This window comes from Hemiscyllium ocellatum, chromosome 5, assembly GCF_020745735.1.
Source record: "Hemiscyllium ocellatum isolate sHemOce1 chromosome 5, sHemOce1.pat.X.cur, whole genome shotgun sequence".
Lineage (NCBI taxonomy): Eukaryota > Metazoa > Chordata > Chondrichthyes > Orectolobiformes > Hemiscylliidae > Hemiscyllium > Hemiscyllium ocellatum.
In genome coordinates this window covers 54,146,928-54,161,256 of record NC_083405.1, presented here as the reverse complement: position 1 = coordinate 54,161,256, position 14,329 = coordinate 54,146,928, and the positions used below count along the sequence as shown (strand labels likewise).

At 44.2% G+C, this 14,329-nt stretch overlaps 1 protein-coding gene across 1 annotated transcript in view; it reads right to left on the bottom strand.

The window, feature by feature from the left end:
• Positions 1-14,329, bottom strand: part of LOC132815691 (collagen alpha-1(XXVIII) chain-like) — a 238,398-nt gene that overhangs the window by 28,802 nt on the left and 195,267 nt on the right. The window contains exons 27-30 of the mRNA XM_060824756.1: positions 13,672-13,740; positions 13,190-13,258; positions 1,465-1,545; positions 1,321-1,356 (exon numbers count right to left, since the gene is read on the bottom strand). Of these exons, the coding sequence (XP_060680739.1) occupies positions 1,321-1,356; positions 1,465-1,545; positions 13,190-13,258; positions 13,672-13,740 (255 nt within the window). The remainder of the gene's footprint in view (positions 1-1,320; positions 1,357-1,464; positions 1,546-13,189; positions 13,259-13,671; positions 13,741-14,329) is intronic.

The window sequence follows — 14,329 nt, the reverse complement described above, 5'->3', positions numbered from 1 at the left end:
GAAAGCCTACTCTTGCTGTGACATGCTTTATTGTGAATGTCCACCCATCATTCCCCTGGGATCCTGCTATGATTTTGGCCTTTTGTGGCTGCCATCAGCAATTACCACCTCTCCAACAGCTGCTGTTCAATGGGCTGCTGGCTTCTGAAAGATTGGTAGCTCTCTGTGTTCAGGCTTCTGCCTAGAAGGCTCGTGATCCTGGGGAAGTCCAGCCACTGTCCCATAAGTACCTGGCGTTGGCTCTTAAAGTGGCCTTAGCTAAAAAGAGGCCACTTGAAGCTTTTTACAGCTCTAACCAACTGGTAAAACCTCCATCATAGAGTCATAGAGATGTACAGCACGGAAACAGACCCCTCGGTCCAACCCATCCATGCCAACCAGATATCCCAACCCAATCTAGTCCTACCTGCCAGCATCCGGTCCATATCCCTCCAAACCCTGTCTATTCATATACCCATCCAAATGCCTCTTAAATGTTGCAATTGTACCAGCCTCCAACACTTCCTCTGGCAGCTCATTCCATACACGTACCACTCTATGTGTGAAAAAGTTGCCCCTTAGGTCTGTTTTATATCTTTCCCCTCTCACCCTAAACCTATGCCCTCTAGTTCTGGATTCCATTTAGTTTGGGACAGCATACTGGAAGAAATTCCAAGTCAATTAATATCACAGCAGGAAGATTTCACACCCATTCTGTTCCTAAAACCATTTTTAAACATTAATTTTCCATGTACTGTTTCTGTTTGATCTTCAAAAAGTTCAAGTATAAACATAAAACAGTTTTTCTGACAAAGTAATCACAAAAGTGGGGCAGGGAGAACAAATTCCATGATGTCCTCCCTGTCATCTTCTATAATCTAGTGGAAATCCTGGAGTAAATGTTTAATAGTGGCTATTCGTGCTCAGTCTGTGCCATTTCCATTGCTTTTCTACCAGTATTACAAAAGGAGATCAAATGAACCACACAAAACTCAGGGAAAATTACTATTCTGGAAGAAGCAACTCATTTGGTGGTGCTTGCACACTCAGAAAAGGATCATAATTAGATTAGATTAGATTAGATTCCTTACAGTGTGGAAACAGGCCCTTCAGCCCAACAAGTCCACACCGACCGTCAGAAGAGTAACCCACCCAGACCCAATTCCCTCTGTCCAATACACCTAATGCTATGGGCGATTTAGCATGGCCAATTCACCTGCTCTGCACATCCTTGGACTGTGGGAGGAAACTGGAGCACCCGGAGGAAACCCACGAAGACACGGGAAAAATGTGCATATAAAATCATCAGTGATATAATTATTCTGTTTGATGGATACTTACCGTGAGACCTGCTTCACCTTTCTCTCCGTTCTTTCCCTAAAGTTTCAGGAAGTACAAATCATCAGTTCCAGTGCACACTAAATGTTCTCTGAATTGATGATATTAGACAATGATTGTCATTTTGTACAGAAACAAGTATCTTACAGGATCGCCTTTAGAACCAGAGAGCCCTTCATCCCCTTTGTCACCTTTGTTTCCTCTTTCGCCTTTATATCCACGATCTCCCTTAATGAAGCAAAATGTTAAAGTTAAATAGAATTTCAATGCTAAATGAGATGGAATCAATTGATTAATATACTTTATATAAATGCAATAAAAGAAACAAGTTCTCTCCCACCAGCTTTCAACCGTTGCCTTACTAAGGAAGTAAGCACTGAGTTGTAGTAAACATGGAAATAAAAATATTTAGGGCCATGAAGGTTAACTATATAGTGGTAGAGAAGGGTTCTTGGAGTGGAGTGGTGGTGTCGCTAGGCTAGGAAGCTTGGGTTCAAGTCCCACTTGCTCCAGAGGTGCATAATAACTTGTCTGAGTAGTCTGATTAAAAACTGAGAGTGTGAGGTGAGGATAGACAGCAAGGGTGACAGGCAAGGCCTACAGCGGATGCAATGCCAGGAGCTAAGGGCAACAATTGGGACAAAAAGAGTCTGAGGGTGAGAGTGGAAGCAATTGGGGAAAGGTCTCGTAAGCATACACCCCATGGTAGAGGTTGTCTGTAGCAAGCAACATTAAAGTGAAACTGGCAACATTAAGTGGATATATTTTAGTTATGACATTAAGTGAAGATATGCTAAGTGAGTCAACATTAAGTTGAGACATTAGATTCCCTACAGTGTGGAAACAGGCCCCTCAGCCCAACAAATCCACACTGACCGTTCAGAAGAGTAACCCACCCAGTCCTATTTCTCTCTGACTAATGCATCTAGCACTATGGGCAATTTAGCATGACCAATTGACCTGCCCTGCACATCATTTAGACTGTGGGAGGAAACTGGAGCACCTAGAGGAAACCCCCACAGACATGGGGAGAATGTGCAAACTCCACATAGAGAGTTGCCCGAGGCTGGAATTGAACCTGGATCCCTGGTGCTATGAGGCAACAGTACTAATCACTGAGCCACCATGCTGTTCATTTCAGAAACATTACCAAATTCATTAGCACATTGTAGCAGCTGTAGCCTCACTTCACCTGCTCACTTTCCTGAGGCTCAGGAATCTCAAGCAGCTGACATTAATGCTGGATTAGGGCTCTTTGATGCAGTGATAGTGAGTCTACTTCTAGGCCAAGTGGTCTGGGTTCAAATTCCATCTTCCATGTGGAAATATGCCTGAACAATTGGTTAAAATTGAAACAGAGAAGTCAGCCAAGGAAAGTCACCTCTTTAATTCAATGAGATACAAGCTTTAATGTTTAACTTCCTATCTGCCTCACATACCTCCATTTTGGGGTTAAAATTACCTCTGTAATTACTGTTGTAGGAAACACGGCAACCAACTGCATACAGTTCTGCAGTGTTACCATGTCCAATCATAAATGGCAGTGGACAATTACAATATATACCTGTGTGGAAAAGTCAGATTTCTGAGACTAACTTTCACCCGAAAAGTAGGGGGGATCAACTTATGCATGAATAATATTTATGAGGAATTGAATCCCCCACCCTCTCACATTTTCTGACCTGTTTACAGTGGCATATTAATTCATTACAGAGTTGCCAAGTCAGCAACTGTGCTCATCAGTATACCCCACCTCCTCACTACCCCGCCACCAAAATAGCACAATTGCAATCACAAAAATTCTTATTGTTGACTTATTATTTAGGACATAATAATCTCTGTAGAAACTAATTTGTATTTACACCATTTACTTTATTCTTTATCGCAGTAGAGAAAAGAACACTATTTAATAGAAGAACATACACTGAGTATGTATTAAAATCAATAAAAATCACCTTCCTCCTTGGTTTCACAATCAAATAAATCAATTCAGTTGGATTCTTAAACTGCATCGTCATCCATTTATGGTCAGAAGTCACATGACACCAGGTTATCGTCCAACAGCTTTATTTGAAATTGCAAGCTTTCAAAGCACTGCTTCTTCACTTCATCTGATGAAGAAGCAGCTCTCTGAAAGCTTGAAATTTCAAATTAACGTGTTGAATTATAACCTGGTGTTATGTGACTTCTGACTTTGTCCACCCTAGTCTAACACTGGCACCTTCACATATAGATCATTAACATTATCTTCATCAGTAATCATGCAATCATGGGCCATATCATTCCACAAATAATCATTTCTGTACCATGAGATGAACTAAATATCCCATGTTCCTTGATCAATTTGATGGTGATTTCCTTTTTGATTTAATCTCAGGCCTTTCCAAATCACTCAGATAGAATTACTAACATTGGAACCTGTATGTTGCCTCCCTAGCTGAATGTCTACCTTCCTTCAATCATCCAGTCATTCCACTTTTCCTCATGCTATCCTTGAAGAGAGAGATCCAATGGTTGAACAAGACTGGTTTGACTACTGGGAATCTCTGTTATCTCACTGATTCCTGAACCAACTGCAGAATCAACATCATCAACAAGGTGTGATCTGAACATGGCTGAAAATGTGTTGCTGGTCAAAGCACAGCAGGTCAGGCAGCATCCAAGGAACAGGAAATTCGACGTTTCGGGCCAGAGCCCTTCATCAGGAATGAGGAGAGGGTGCCAGGCAGGCTAAGATAAAAGGTAGGGAGGAGGGACTTGGGGAGGGGCGATGGAGATGTGATAGGTGGAAGGAGGTCAAGGTGAGGGTGATAGGCCGGAGTGGAGTGGGGGCGGAGAGGTCAGGAAGAAGATTGTAGGTTAGGAGGGCGGTGCTGAGTTCAAGGGAATCAACTGAGACAAGGTGGGGGGTGGGGAAATGAGGAAACTGGAGAAATCTGAGTTCATCCCTTGTGGTTGGAGGGTTCCCAGGCGGAAGATGAGGCGCTCTTCCTCCAACCGTCGTGTTGTTATGTTTTGGCGATGGAGGAGTCCAAGGACCTGCATGTCTTCGGGGGAGTGGGAGGGAGAGTTAAAGTGTTGAGCCACGGGGTGGTTGGGTTGGTTGTTCTAGGCGTCCCAGAGGTGTTCCCTGAAGCGTTCCGCAAGTCGGCGGCCCGTCTCCCCAGTACAGAGGAGGCCACATCGGGTGCAGCGGATGCAATAGATGATGTGTGTGAAGGTGCAGGTGAATTTGTGGCGGATATGGAAGGATTCCTTGGGGCCTTGGTGAGAGGTAAGGGAGGAGGTGTGGGCGCAAGTTTTGCATTTCCTGCGGTTGCAGGGGAAGGTGCCGGGAGTGGAGGTTGGGTTGGTGGGGGGTGTGGACCTGACGAGGGAGTCACGAAGGGAGTGGTCTTTGCGGAATGCTGATAGGGGAGGGGAGGGAAATATATCCCTGGTGGTGGGGTCCGTTTGGAGTTGGCGGAAATGACGGCGGATGATACGCTGTATACGGAGGTTGGTGGGGTGGTAGGTGAGAACCAGTGGGGTTCTGTCTTGGTGGCGGTTGGAGGGGCGGGGCTCAAGGGCGGAGGAGCGGGAAGTGGAGGAGATGCGGTGGAGGGCATCGTCGATCACGTCTGGGGCGAATCTGCGGTCCTTGATTCCCCCCAGACGTGATCGACGATGCCCTCCACCGCATCTCCTCCACTTCCCGCTCCTCCGCCCTTGAGCCCCGCCCCTCCAACCGCCACCAAGACAGAACCCCACTGGTTCTCACCTACCACCCCACCAACCTCCGTATACAGCGTATCATCTGCCGTCATTTCCGCCAACTCCAAACGGACCCCACCACCAGGGATATATTTCCCTCCCCTCCCCTATCAGCGTTCCGCAAAAACCACTCCCTTCGTGACTCCCTCGTCAGGTCCACACCCCCCACCAACCCAACCTCCACTCCCGCAAGGTCAAGGACCGCAGATTCCCCCCAGACGTGATCGACGATGCCCTCCACCGCATCTCCTCCACTTCCCGCTCCTCCGCCCTTGAGCCCCGCCCCTCCAACCGCCACCAAGACAGAACCCCACTGGTTCTCACCTACCACCCCACCAACCTCCGTATACAGCGTATCATCCGCCGTCATTTCCGCCAACTCCAAACGGACCCCACCACCAGGGATATATTTCCCTCCCCTCCCCTATCAGCGTTCCGCAAAGACCACTCCCTTCGTGACTCCCTCGTCAGGTCCACACCCCCCACCAACCCAACCTCCACTCCCGGCACCTTCCCCTGCAACCGCAGGAAATGCAAAACTTGCGCCCACACCTCCTCCCTTACCTCTCACCAAGGCCCCAAGGGATCCTTCCATATCCGCCACAAATTCACCTGCACCTCCACACACATCATCTATTGCATCCGCTGCACCCGATGTGGCCTCCTCTATATTGGGGAGACGGGCCGCCTACTTGCGGAACGTTTCAGGGAACACCTCTGGGACGCCCGGATCAACCAACCCAACCACCCCGTGGCTCAACACTTTAACTCTCCCTCCCACTCCACCGAAGACATGCAGGTCCTTGGACTCCTCCATCGCCAGAACATAACAACACGACGGTTGGAGGAAGAGCGCCTCATCTTCCACCTGGGAACCCTCCAACCACAAGGGATGAACTCAGATTTCTCCAGTTTCCTCATTTCCCCACCCCCCACCTTGTCTCAGTTGATTCCCTTGAACTCAGCACCGCCCTCCTAACCTGCAATCTTCTTCCTGACCTCTCCGCCCCCACCCCACTCCGGCCTATCACCCTCACCTTGACCTCCTTCCACCTATCACATCTCCATCGCCCCTCCCCAAGTCCCTCCTCCCTACCTTTTATCTTAGCCTGCCTAGCACCCTCTCCTCATTCCTGATGAAGGGCTCTGGCCCGAAACGTCAAATTTCCTGTTCCTTGGATGCTGCCTGACCTGCTGTGCTTTGACCAGCAACACATTTTCAGCTGTGATCTCCAGCATCTGCTGACCTCACTTTTTACTCGGTGATCTGAACATATCCTAGTTGAGAAAACCTTACTCATTAAATGCCCTCCTGGTCAGAATTCCAAACAGTCCTGTTTCAAGCTTTGACTGATGAATGGCAAGTAATATTCATGCCACACAAGTGTCAGGAAATGATCACTTCTAACAAAACAGAAACAAACCATCTCCCTTTGACATTCAATAGGTTTGTTGAAAACCCCATCATTAACATCTCAGGTTAATATTGACCGTAAACTAACTGGGGAGCAGGAGATTCGACATTTCGGGCATAAGCCCTTCTTCTTTTAGCTTATGCCCCAAACGTCGATTCTCCTGCTCCTCGGATGCTGCCTGGCCTGCTGTGTTTTTCCAGCACCACATTTTCAACTCTGGTAATCCAGCATCTGCAGTCCTCACTTTCTCCTATGTAAACTAACTGGATCAACCATCTAAAGATTGTTGTTGTTACACAAGCATGTCAGAGACTGGGAATTCCATGACCAGTTCCTCATCTCTTGACTTTCCAAAGCCTGCCTACCACCTGCAAGGCACAAGTCAGGAGTATGATGGAATATTCTCCAGTTGCTGAATGAGTGCTACTTCAATTGTACTCAGGAACACTTAAGAAGATTGACATTGCCAAGTTCAAAGCAGCCTGCTGTATTGGCACGCCATCGACTACTTTAAATATTGATGCACTGTACAACTGATGTACAGCAACAGTAATGTGAGTTCTCTATAATTCACCAAGACTCCGTCAATGGTGGATACATGGGAATACTTGCAAGTTACCCATCATCCTGACTTGGAAGCCCTCCCCACTCCTTCACTGTCGCTGTGTCAAAATCCTGGTACTCCCTCCATGACAGCACTGTGGATGTACCTACATGGACAGCAGTGGTTCAAAATAATGGCTCACCAACATCTTCTGAAGGGTAAGTAGTGATGAGGAATCATTGTTGGTGTTATCAATGACACTTCTCACAACATTGAAAACAAATTGAGGTCTCATGAACAAAATGAGATAAATCATGACATAATCTGTTTAAATGCAATTGTTTGAGGGATTAATGTTGACCAGGGTAGCAGGACAATTCTGCTGCTTTTCCTGCAATGGGGCCTTTTTCCATTCTTTGAAGAGGACAGATAATTTAACATCTCATCTGTAAAATGGTACTTCCAAATCTGTAGTACTCTTTCAGGGTACTGAAGTTTTAGCCTAGCTGATATTTTTAAAATCACTGGATCTTGAAATCACAGCCACTTAGATTAAATCAAAACAGCTGATGGAAATCTGAAATAAAAACAGCAACTGTCAGAGAAACGCTTCAGCTCTAACAGCATCTGTAGAGACAGAAACAGAATTAACATTTCGAGTTTGATATGATTCTTCATTAAATCCCATTCTGGAAAAGAGTCACATTCAACTCAAAATGTTTCTTTCTCCACAGACACTGCTAGACCTGTTGAAGTTCTCTGGCATTTCTGTTTTGATTTCAGATTGTAACATTTTGATTTAGTAATGGGAGCATTACACCAAACCACACCTAAATATGCAGCAATATTAGAAATACCTATGCAAAGTTATCATTCGGTGTCATGTTACAACCTTACGTTTTTATTTGTTGATTTTTCTGTATATGATAAATGGCAACCCCTGGGCATCTGTACTGAGTTCTCAGCTACTCATCATATTTCTAAATGATTTGCAAGAAGGAATGGAGAGCCATAAGTCCATATTTTCTGAAGTAACTTTATTAGGTACTGCCATAAACAGTGTAGATGCCATCAAGAAGCTGCAAAGGTGTATTGGTGAATCAATTGATTGGATAATACTATAACACATGGGATTATAGAACCGTGGAATTGGGGCAGAGATGCAATCCATTCAACCCATCATGTCTGAGGAGAGATATGTTGTCATGCATCTTAATCTACCTAAGATCAAGCTATCTGAGTTTTTTATATAAAGATTTAGAAGCTAGGAGAATGGACGAGTGAAGAAATTTAGGGATCCAAGTACAAAGCTACCAATAACTAGAGACCACATATAATGAGAGTTTGAAATGAAGAATAACATTTTGGCCGTTATTTCAAGGGTACTGGGAAAATAAAGGCTGCAAGTTACATTACTTTATACAGGGTTCTGTCTGTACCCCAGTACTGTATTCAGTTTTGGGAACCACATTTGTGGAATAATAGTGGCATTTGAATGGGTGCAGCACATTTCGTTAGAATGATACTGGGATAAACAGGATTAAATTGTAATGACTGGTCGCTTAGACTTGACTTGCTTTTCTTGAAGATTATGGGGTAATATAATTGATGTGTTTATAATGATTAAAATCATTGATAAAATAGTTAGAAATTATTTCCTCTCATGGGGGAGTTTGGAACAAGAGGGCATTAACTTACAATTACAATTAAACCATTCAGGAGTGATGACAGGAAGTGCTTCTTGACATAAAAGTCGAAGGAAAACCACAAACTCTCAGCAACAACATCTTGTATCCTTATAATGTATCCTTATATAACAAAATACTCCAATGTTCTTCACAAAGCAATATCAAACACAATTTGAAATTTTACCATAAAAGGAGATTGTTAGACAGATGACCAAAACCTTAGAGTAGCAGATAGTTGGAAGGATTGTTTTGTAAGAGGGAAGGTAGATTGAGAGGAGGAGAGATTTTGGGAGTTCAGGCCTGAGCAGCTAAAAGCATGGCCATAAATGATGGAGCTGCTAAAAATCAGAGTTATGGGAAAGGCCAGAATTAGAGAGGTGGTGATTTGGCAGAGCCAGTAAGACTGGAGAAGCTTTCAAAGATGGACAGGGATGAGGTGATGGAGAGATTTAAAAACAAGGCACAGAATATTAGAGAGACCTGAATGACGTAAGGTAAGGTGAGAAATCTCGGCGAATTACATGAGAAATCAGTATTTTTGATGGCAGGATGTTATATTTTTTAAAACAGTTTAAAATAAGATTCTCACTAGACAGTGGCGAGGTGTCTATTAAAGGGGATTATTGCTTGTTAATGGGCTCATGAATGCAGAATCTCACCTCATTTATATGGAACTTCCTATCTTCTCACATGCCATGTGGAATCAAGACCTTGACAATTCTCAGCATTAATATCTGAGTAGGTACCTAGTAACTCCAGGCGAAAGTGAGGACTGCGGATGCTTGAGATTAGAGTCCAGTGTAGTGCTGGAAAAGCACAGCAGGTTGGGCAGCTTCTGAGGAACAGGAAAATCGACCTTTCGGGCAAAAGCCCTTCATCAGGAGTGAGGCTGGGAGTCTCGGGAGTGGAAAGATAAATAGGTTTGGGGTGGGGCTGGGGGGAAGGTAGCTGAGAGTGCTATAGGTAGATGGAGGTGGGCTAAAGGTGATAGGTTGGAGAGGAGGATGGAGCGGATAGGTAGGAAGGAAGATGGACAGATGGGACAAGTCATGAGAGCAGTGCTGAGCTGGAAGGTTGGCACTGGGATAAGATGGAGGTAGGGGAAATAAGGAAACTAATGAAATCCACATTGATACCACCTAATGACTTCAGCTTACTGCTTGCTCTACTGGACCATTATCTTGGATACTCAGAAACAAACTCTGAGGGCAGGTCTTGTGGCACTCCATTTACTCGACTGCATTTACAATTCACTCCATTTACAGATGATGGTGCCCGACATCTCCCAGAACCCTCGAGTTACCTTTCCAATCTACTCCTGGGACCATGCTGCATGATGGTCTTCAGGATCAGTCTGACTAACAGCACTGCAATGCTGCTGCAAGGGCACTTTAAGCTATGGGATAGACATCCAGCTCACAGACTAGATGAGGCTGCATCTCAGAGCTGCTAGCCTGCTCTCTTACTGCTAACTCATCTTGACCCTATCTGAATTCGACCTTGCCTTGTTATATAGTTGTCAGCAGCTACCAGTCAGGTGAAGGGAGATCGCCTTCTGTCAGGTGGTCCTTGGATAGCAAGCCAGGGCAGAGACTTGAGCAGCATCAGTCAGAGGCAGGATCCTCTCCTTGTCAGTGGTGAGGGTAGTGTTGGGCATTCCACCACCTGTTTTGGTTATTTCTGCCCTTTTATGGGCTGCTTTCACAGGGCATTGAGAAAAATGGAGTGATTGAATAAAATGAAAGTGGGTGTTGTTGTTGGTGCTGGTGGAGGAAGAAGTGTTAAAGTGTCCTGAGCAAATGATGTCCAGGGTAGGTGGGATGGGGGATCATCTCGGAGAGTGTGAAGGAAGAGGGAGGGTGGTAGAGCATGAGCTTTGATGGGAGGTGGGTAAAGTGGCAGAGAGAGTGTGAGTGTGAAATATTGGAGAGACGATGGTGGTCATTGACCTTCATCCTTAATGGCTGGCCCTTACTCCAGTCCACAATGCTCCACATGAAAAATTTGGACCAAGATGCCACAATATTATAGCATGGTCTCCTTTTCCTGGGAGAAGAAGCTGTCTCTGCTCTGCATAACTCTATCCTCCCAGATCTCCAGGTCTCTGTCTGCAAAGCATGGCACTAATCTCTGCTTCTCTGCCACATCTAGGGTAACTGTCACAAACTGTGCAGGGCAGCTCCAGACTGACAGTGCTTATTCTGTTGCACAACAGTTTTTATTCTGGGATATCCATGCAGTGATATGTTCTTTCAGATATGGTGAGTGGTAGAATCCAGCTGGCACTAGATGAGAGGGGTGCTATAGGAATGTAGTAGGTAGCTAATGATGTGAGTTTACAGTGAGAAATCTCACTAGGCCTCATGGAGAGAACCACCCCACCCCGTGACACATAGTCAAAATATCGTAACATTTAACCAAAAATGAGAGCTTAAATTTGAAGAATTGTTTCTTGGAAGCTTCCATAGATTGTGAGCAAAGTGTTGAAAGGTGAGCCTCACTTAACAATATAAGGGGCAGAATGTTCCCTACTGGCAGTTCCACTCTTCAACACTTCACTTTGGAGCTCAAGAACTTGCAAGTTTCTGAAGGTCATTTTGCAGCAGGGACACTCACATCTCACGCATCTACACTGGATGCTTTTGCACCCGGATGGAGCATGCACCATATGCCTCCTAGCTTGCTATCATGGTGCTCAGACACTTTGCTCTCACCTAGAGGCTGTCACACTCATTAACTTCAGTGCTGACCAACAGGCTGCCAGCCTCTGAGTGGGCACATTGTTTTCTAAGGTCAGGGCTGATTCATCTCTAGTTATAGGCTGCTGGCCTCAGTGCTTACATTGCTTTCTAGTGCAGAGATAGAAGCAGACAGCTAGTGATAGTGCAGAGCACTAAACATGACAAGGTGTGGATTTGTCACTGTGAGGCATTGTGCAACATCAATATCACACCTGCACCATGTTCCAGATGGTTAAGCTGCAAACACATTGCATATGCTTCAAACAAATGGCCATATGTTAAAGTCAAAGGGGAGCAATCCTTAGTGAACTGAAGGGGTTCATAATCAAGGAGTGTGGTGTTGTAAAAGCACAGCAGGTCAGACAGTATCCGAGGAGCAGGAGAATCGATGTTTCGGACATAAGCCAATCCTGATGAAGGGCTTATGCCTGAAATGTCAATTCTCCTGATGCTCGGATGCTGCCTGACCGGCTGTGCTTTTCCAGCACCACACTTTTTGACTCTGATCTCCAACATCTGCAGTCCTCACTTTCTCTACATTTATAGTCAGTCAAGGACTATTGTTGCAGTCAGTCAATGGGCTCATTTTATTCTTCTCCAGGATTTCGGCCATTGTCAGGCAATCATTTGGTCGTCTCAGAGTTCAGGATTCATGTCTTTCCAAGGATTCATCCATGAACCAGTCCTACAACATATGGACTGCATCGATTCAAGAAGGCCATTCACCACCACCTTCTCAAGGACAACTAGGGACACGGAGTAAATTCTGGCCCAGCCACTGATGTCCATGTTCCTTGAGCAAATTAAAAAAAACTTATATTGGAAAAAACAAAATTATGTAGGAGTAGGCCATATTGCTACTCAAGCCTGCTGTATTATTCCACAAGATCATGGCTGATCATCCTCAGCTAAATTTCCTGCCCAATTACCTAGATTCCCTTACTAGATCAACCTTGAGTCTATTCAATGATCTAGAGCTAATGATCAAGACCACTGTGTAAGTAAGGCTTGGGTAGCAGAGCTTTGGATGAGACCAAGGATAATGAGGATTGCAGATGGGACATTGGGCAGAAGTGCATTGGAATACTGAAGTCTAAGAGTAACAAAGGCCTGAATGTGGATTCCAACAGCAGATGTTGAAAGGGATAAACAATAAATGCTAGCCCTGCCAGTGGTGCCCATATCCCATGAGTGAACTTTAAAAAGGTGTGCCATGGCAGAGCAGACTCTTACAATGACACTGCATTCCAAATCGTTAATCTGAGATATGTAGATGGAAGCTTATCTTGACATGAAATTATGGGCTTTAGCCCGAAACGTCGAATTTCCTGTTCCTTGGATGCTGCCTGACCTGCTGTGCTTTAACCAGCAACACATTTTTAGCGATGAAATTATGGACAGTTTGGTTCACTCTGAGTTAGTCAGTAGAGAGATGATGGAATGAATGTGGAATCAGTAACTGGTGTTTGGAAATTTTGGTGGTGACAGGGTTAGGGTTAGGGTAATCATGAGGGGCTGATTGTCTTAGTCTTGATCCTATCCTCCTGTATGTAAGGATTAGATCAAAGGAAAAGGCAAAGTGTAATTATTTCAAGAATCCACGGCAGCTTAAGATTTATTTGTCTATGGTAGAAATTTTATCTTGAAGAGGCAAACAATGTATGATTTACGTGACACTAATATTTCAGATAATTTACTAAACATTCTAATAATGACGTTAATTTTCTGTACCTTTTGTCCTGGTATACCTTCTCCTGCTGGCCCTCTAGGGCCCATCAAACCTGGAGATCCTACAGCTCCCTGGAGTAAAACAATGACCTGATTAGGGATTAAGTTGACAATGTTGAAATTAATTACAATTTTTCTCAATAACACAGGGTACTTCGGTGATACTGAAATTATCTTCCATTACATATGTGCACTTATAAAAGGAATCCAGTGTACCTTTAAAGTAATTCTCAAAGATAAAAGTGATTTGAACTAATGTTCTCCTTATATACAATGTGTTTTGCCATTTCTCCAAAATTGATGTTTAAAACAATGTTCCCTCCATTGTTTTGTGAAGTTGTAAAGTAGTCCCTTTAGATCATTACTGCAATGTAAGTTTACCCTCTCTCTGTCGTAATCGGACTGAATGATTAATGCAATATGCAATGAGATATATCAGGATTTGATGAGGGTTCCATTGGGAATGTAAGCTTCAGCTTGATTACCTTTGGTCCTTGTATGGACTCTCCTTGGGATCCTTTTGGTCCAGGCAAACCCATTCTCCCAACAGCACCCTACATAAATTAGGAACAGTTGTAGAATCAAATAATATTGTCCCATGGTTTACAATGAAATTTTCTGGTGAACTTACACGTTACTTTTGACCCATGCGTTGTTACATTGCTCTTGCAATTTTAGCGATAGAGGTACTCATTTAGTTTACTCATTTTTATCAATTAAAGTGACATAAATGATCACATGATCACAATTTGCATCCATGGCAAATCAATCTTTGTACAACTTGCAAAATACTGTGCTAAAAGGTGACTCACCCACAAAACAGGCCATGCTATAGTTTGTATTAATCATCATGACTAATTTTCACCAAAATGGTAATACTGACATTAAAACAGCATTGCACACAATTTCAGTTCTCCATGTACATTAAATTCTGGGCTGACAAGTGACAAGTGATAGCCATGCTCCACAAGTGCCCAACAATGACCTTCTCCAAAAAGAGAGACTCCAACTATCACCCCTTGATGTTGAATGGCATTACTATCATTGAATCTTATACTATCAACATCCTAGGGGCTACCATTGACTAGAAACTGAACTGGTCTCACCATATAAGTACTGTGACTACAAGAGTAAGTCAGAGGC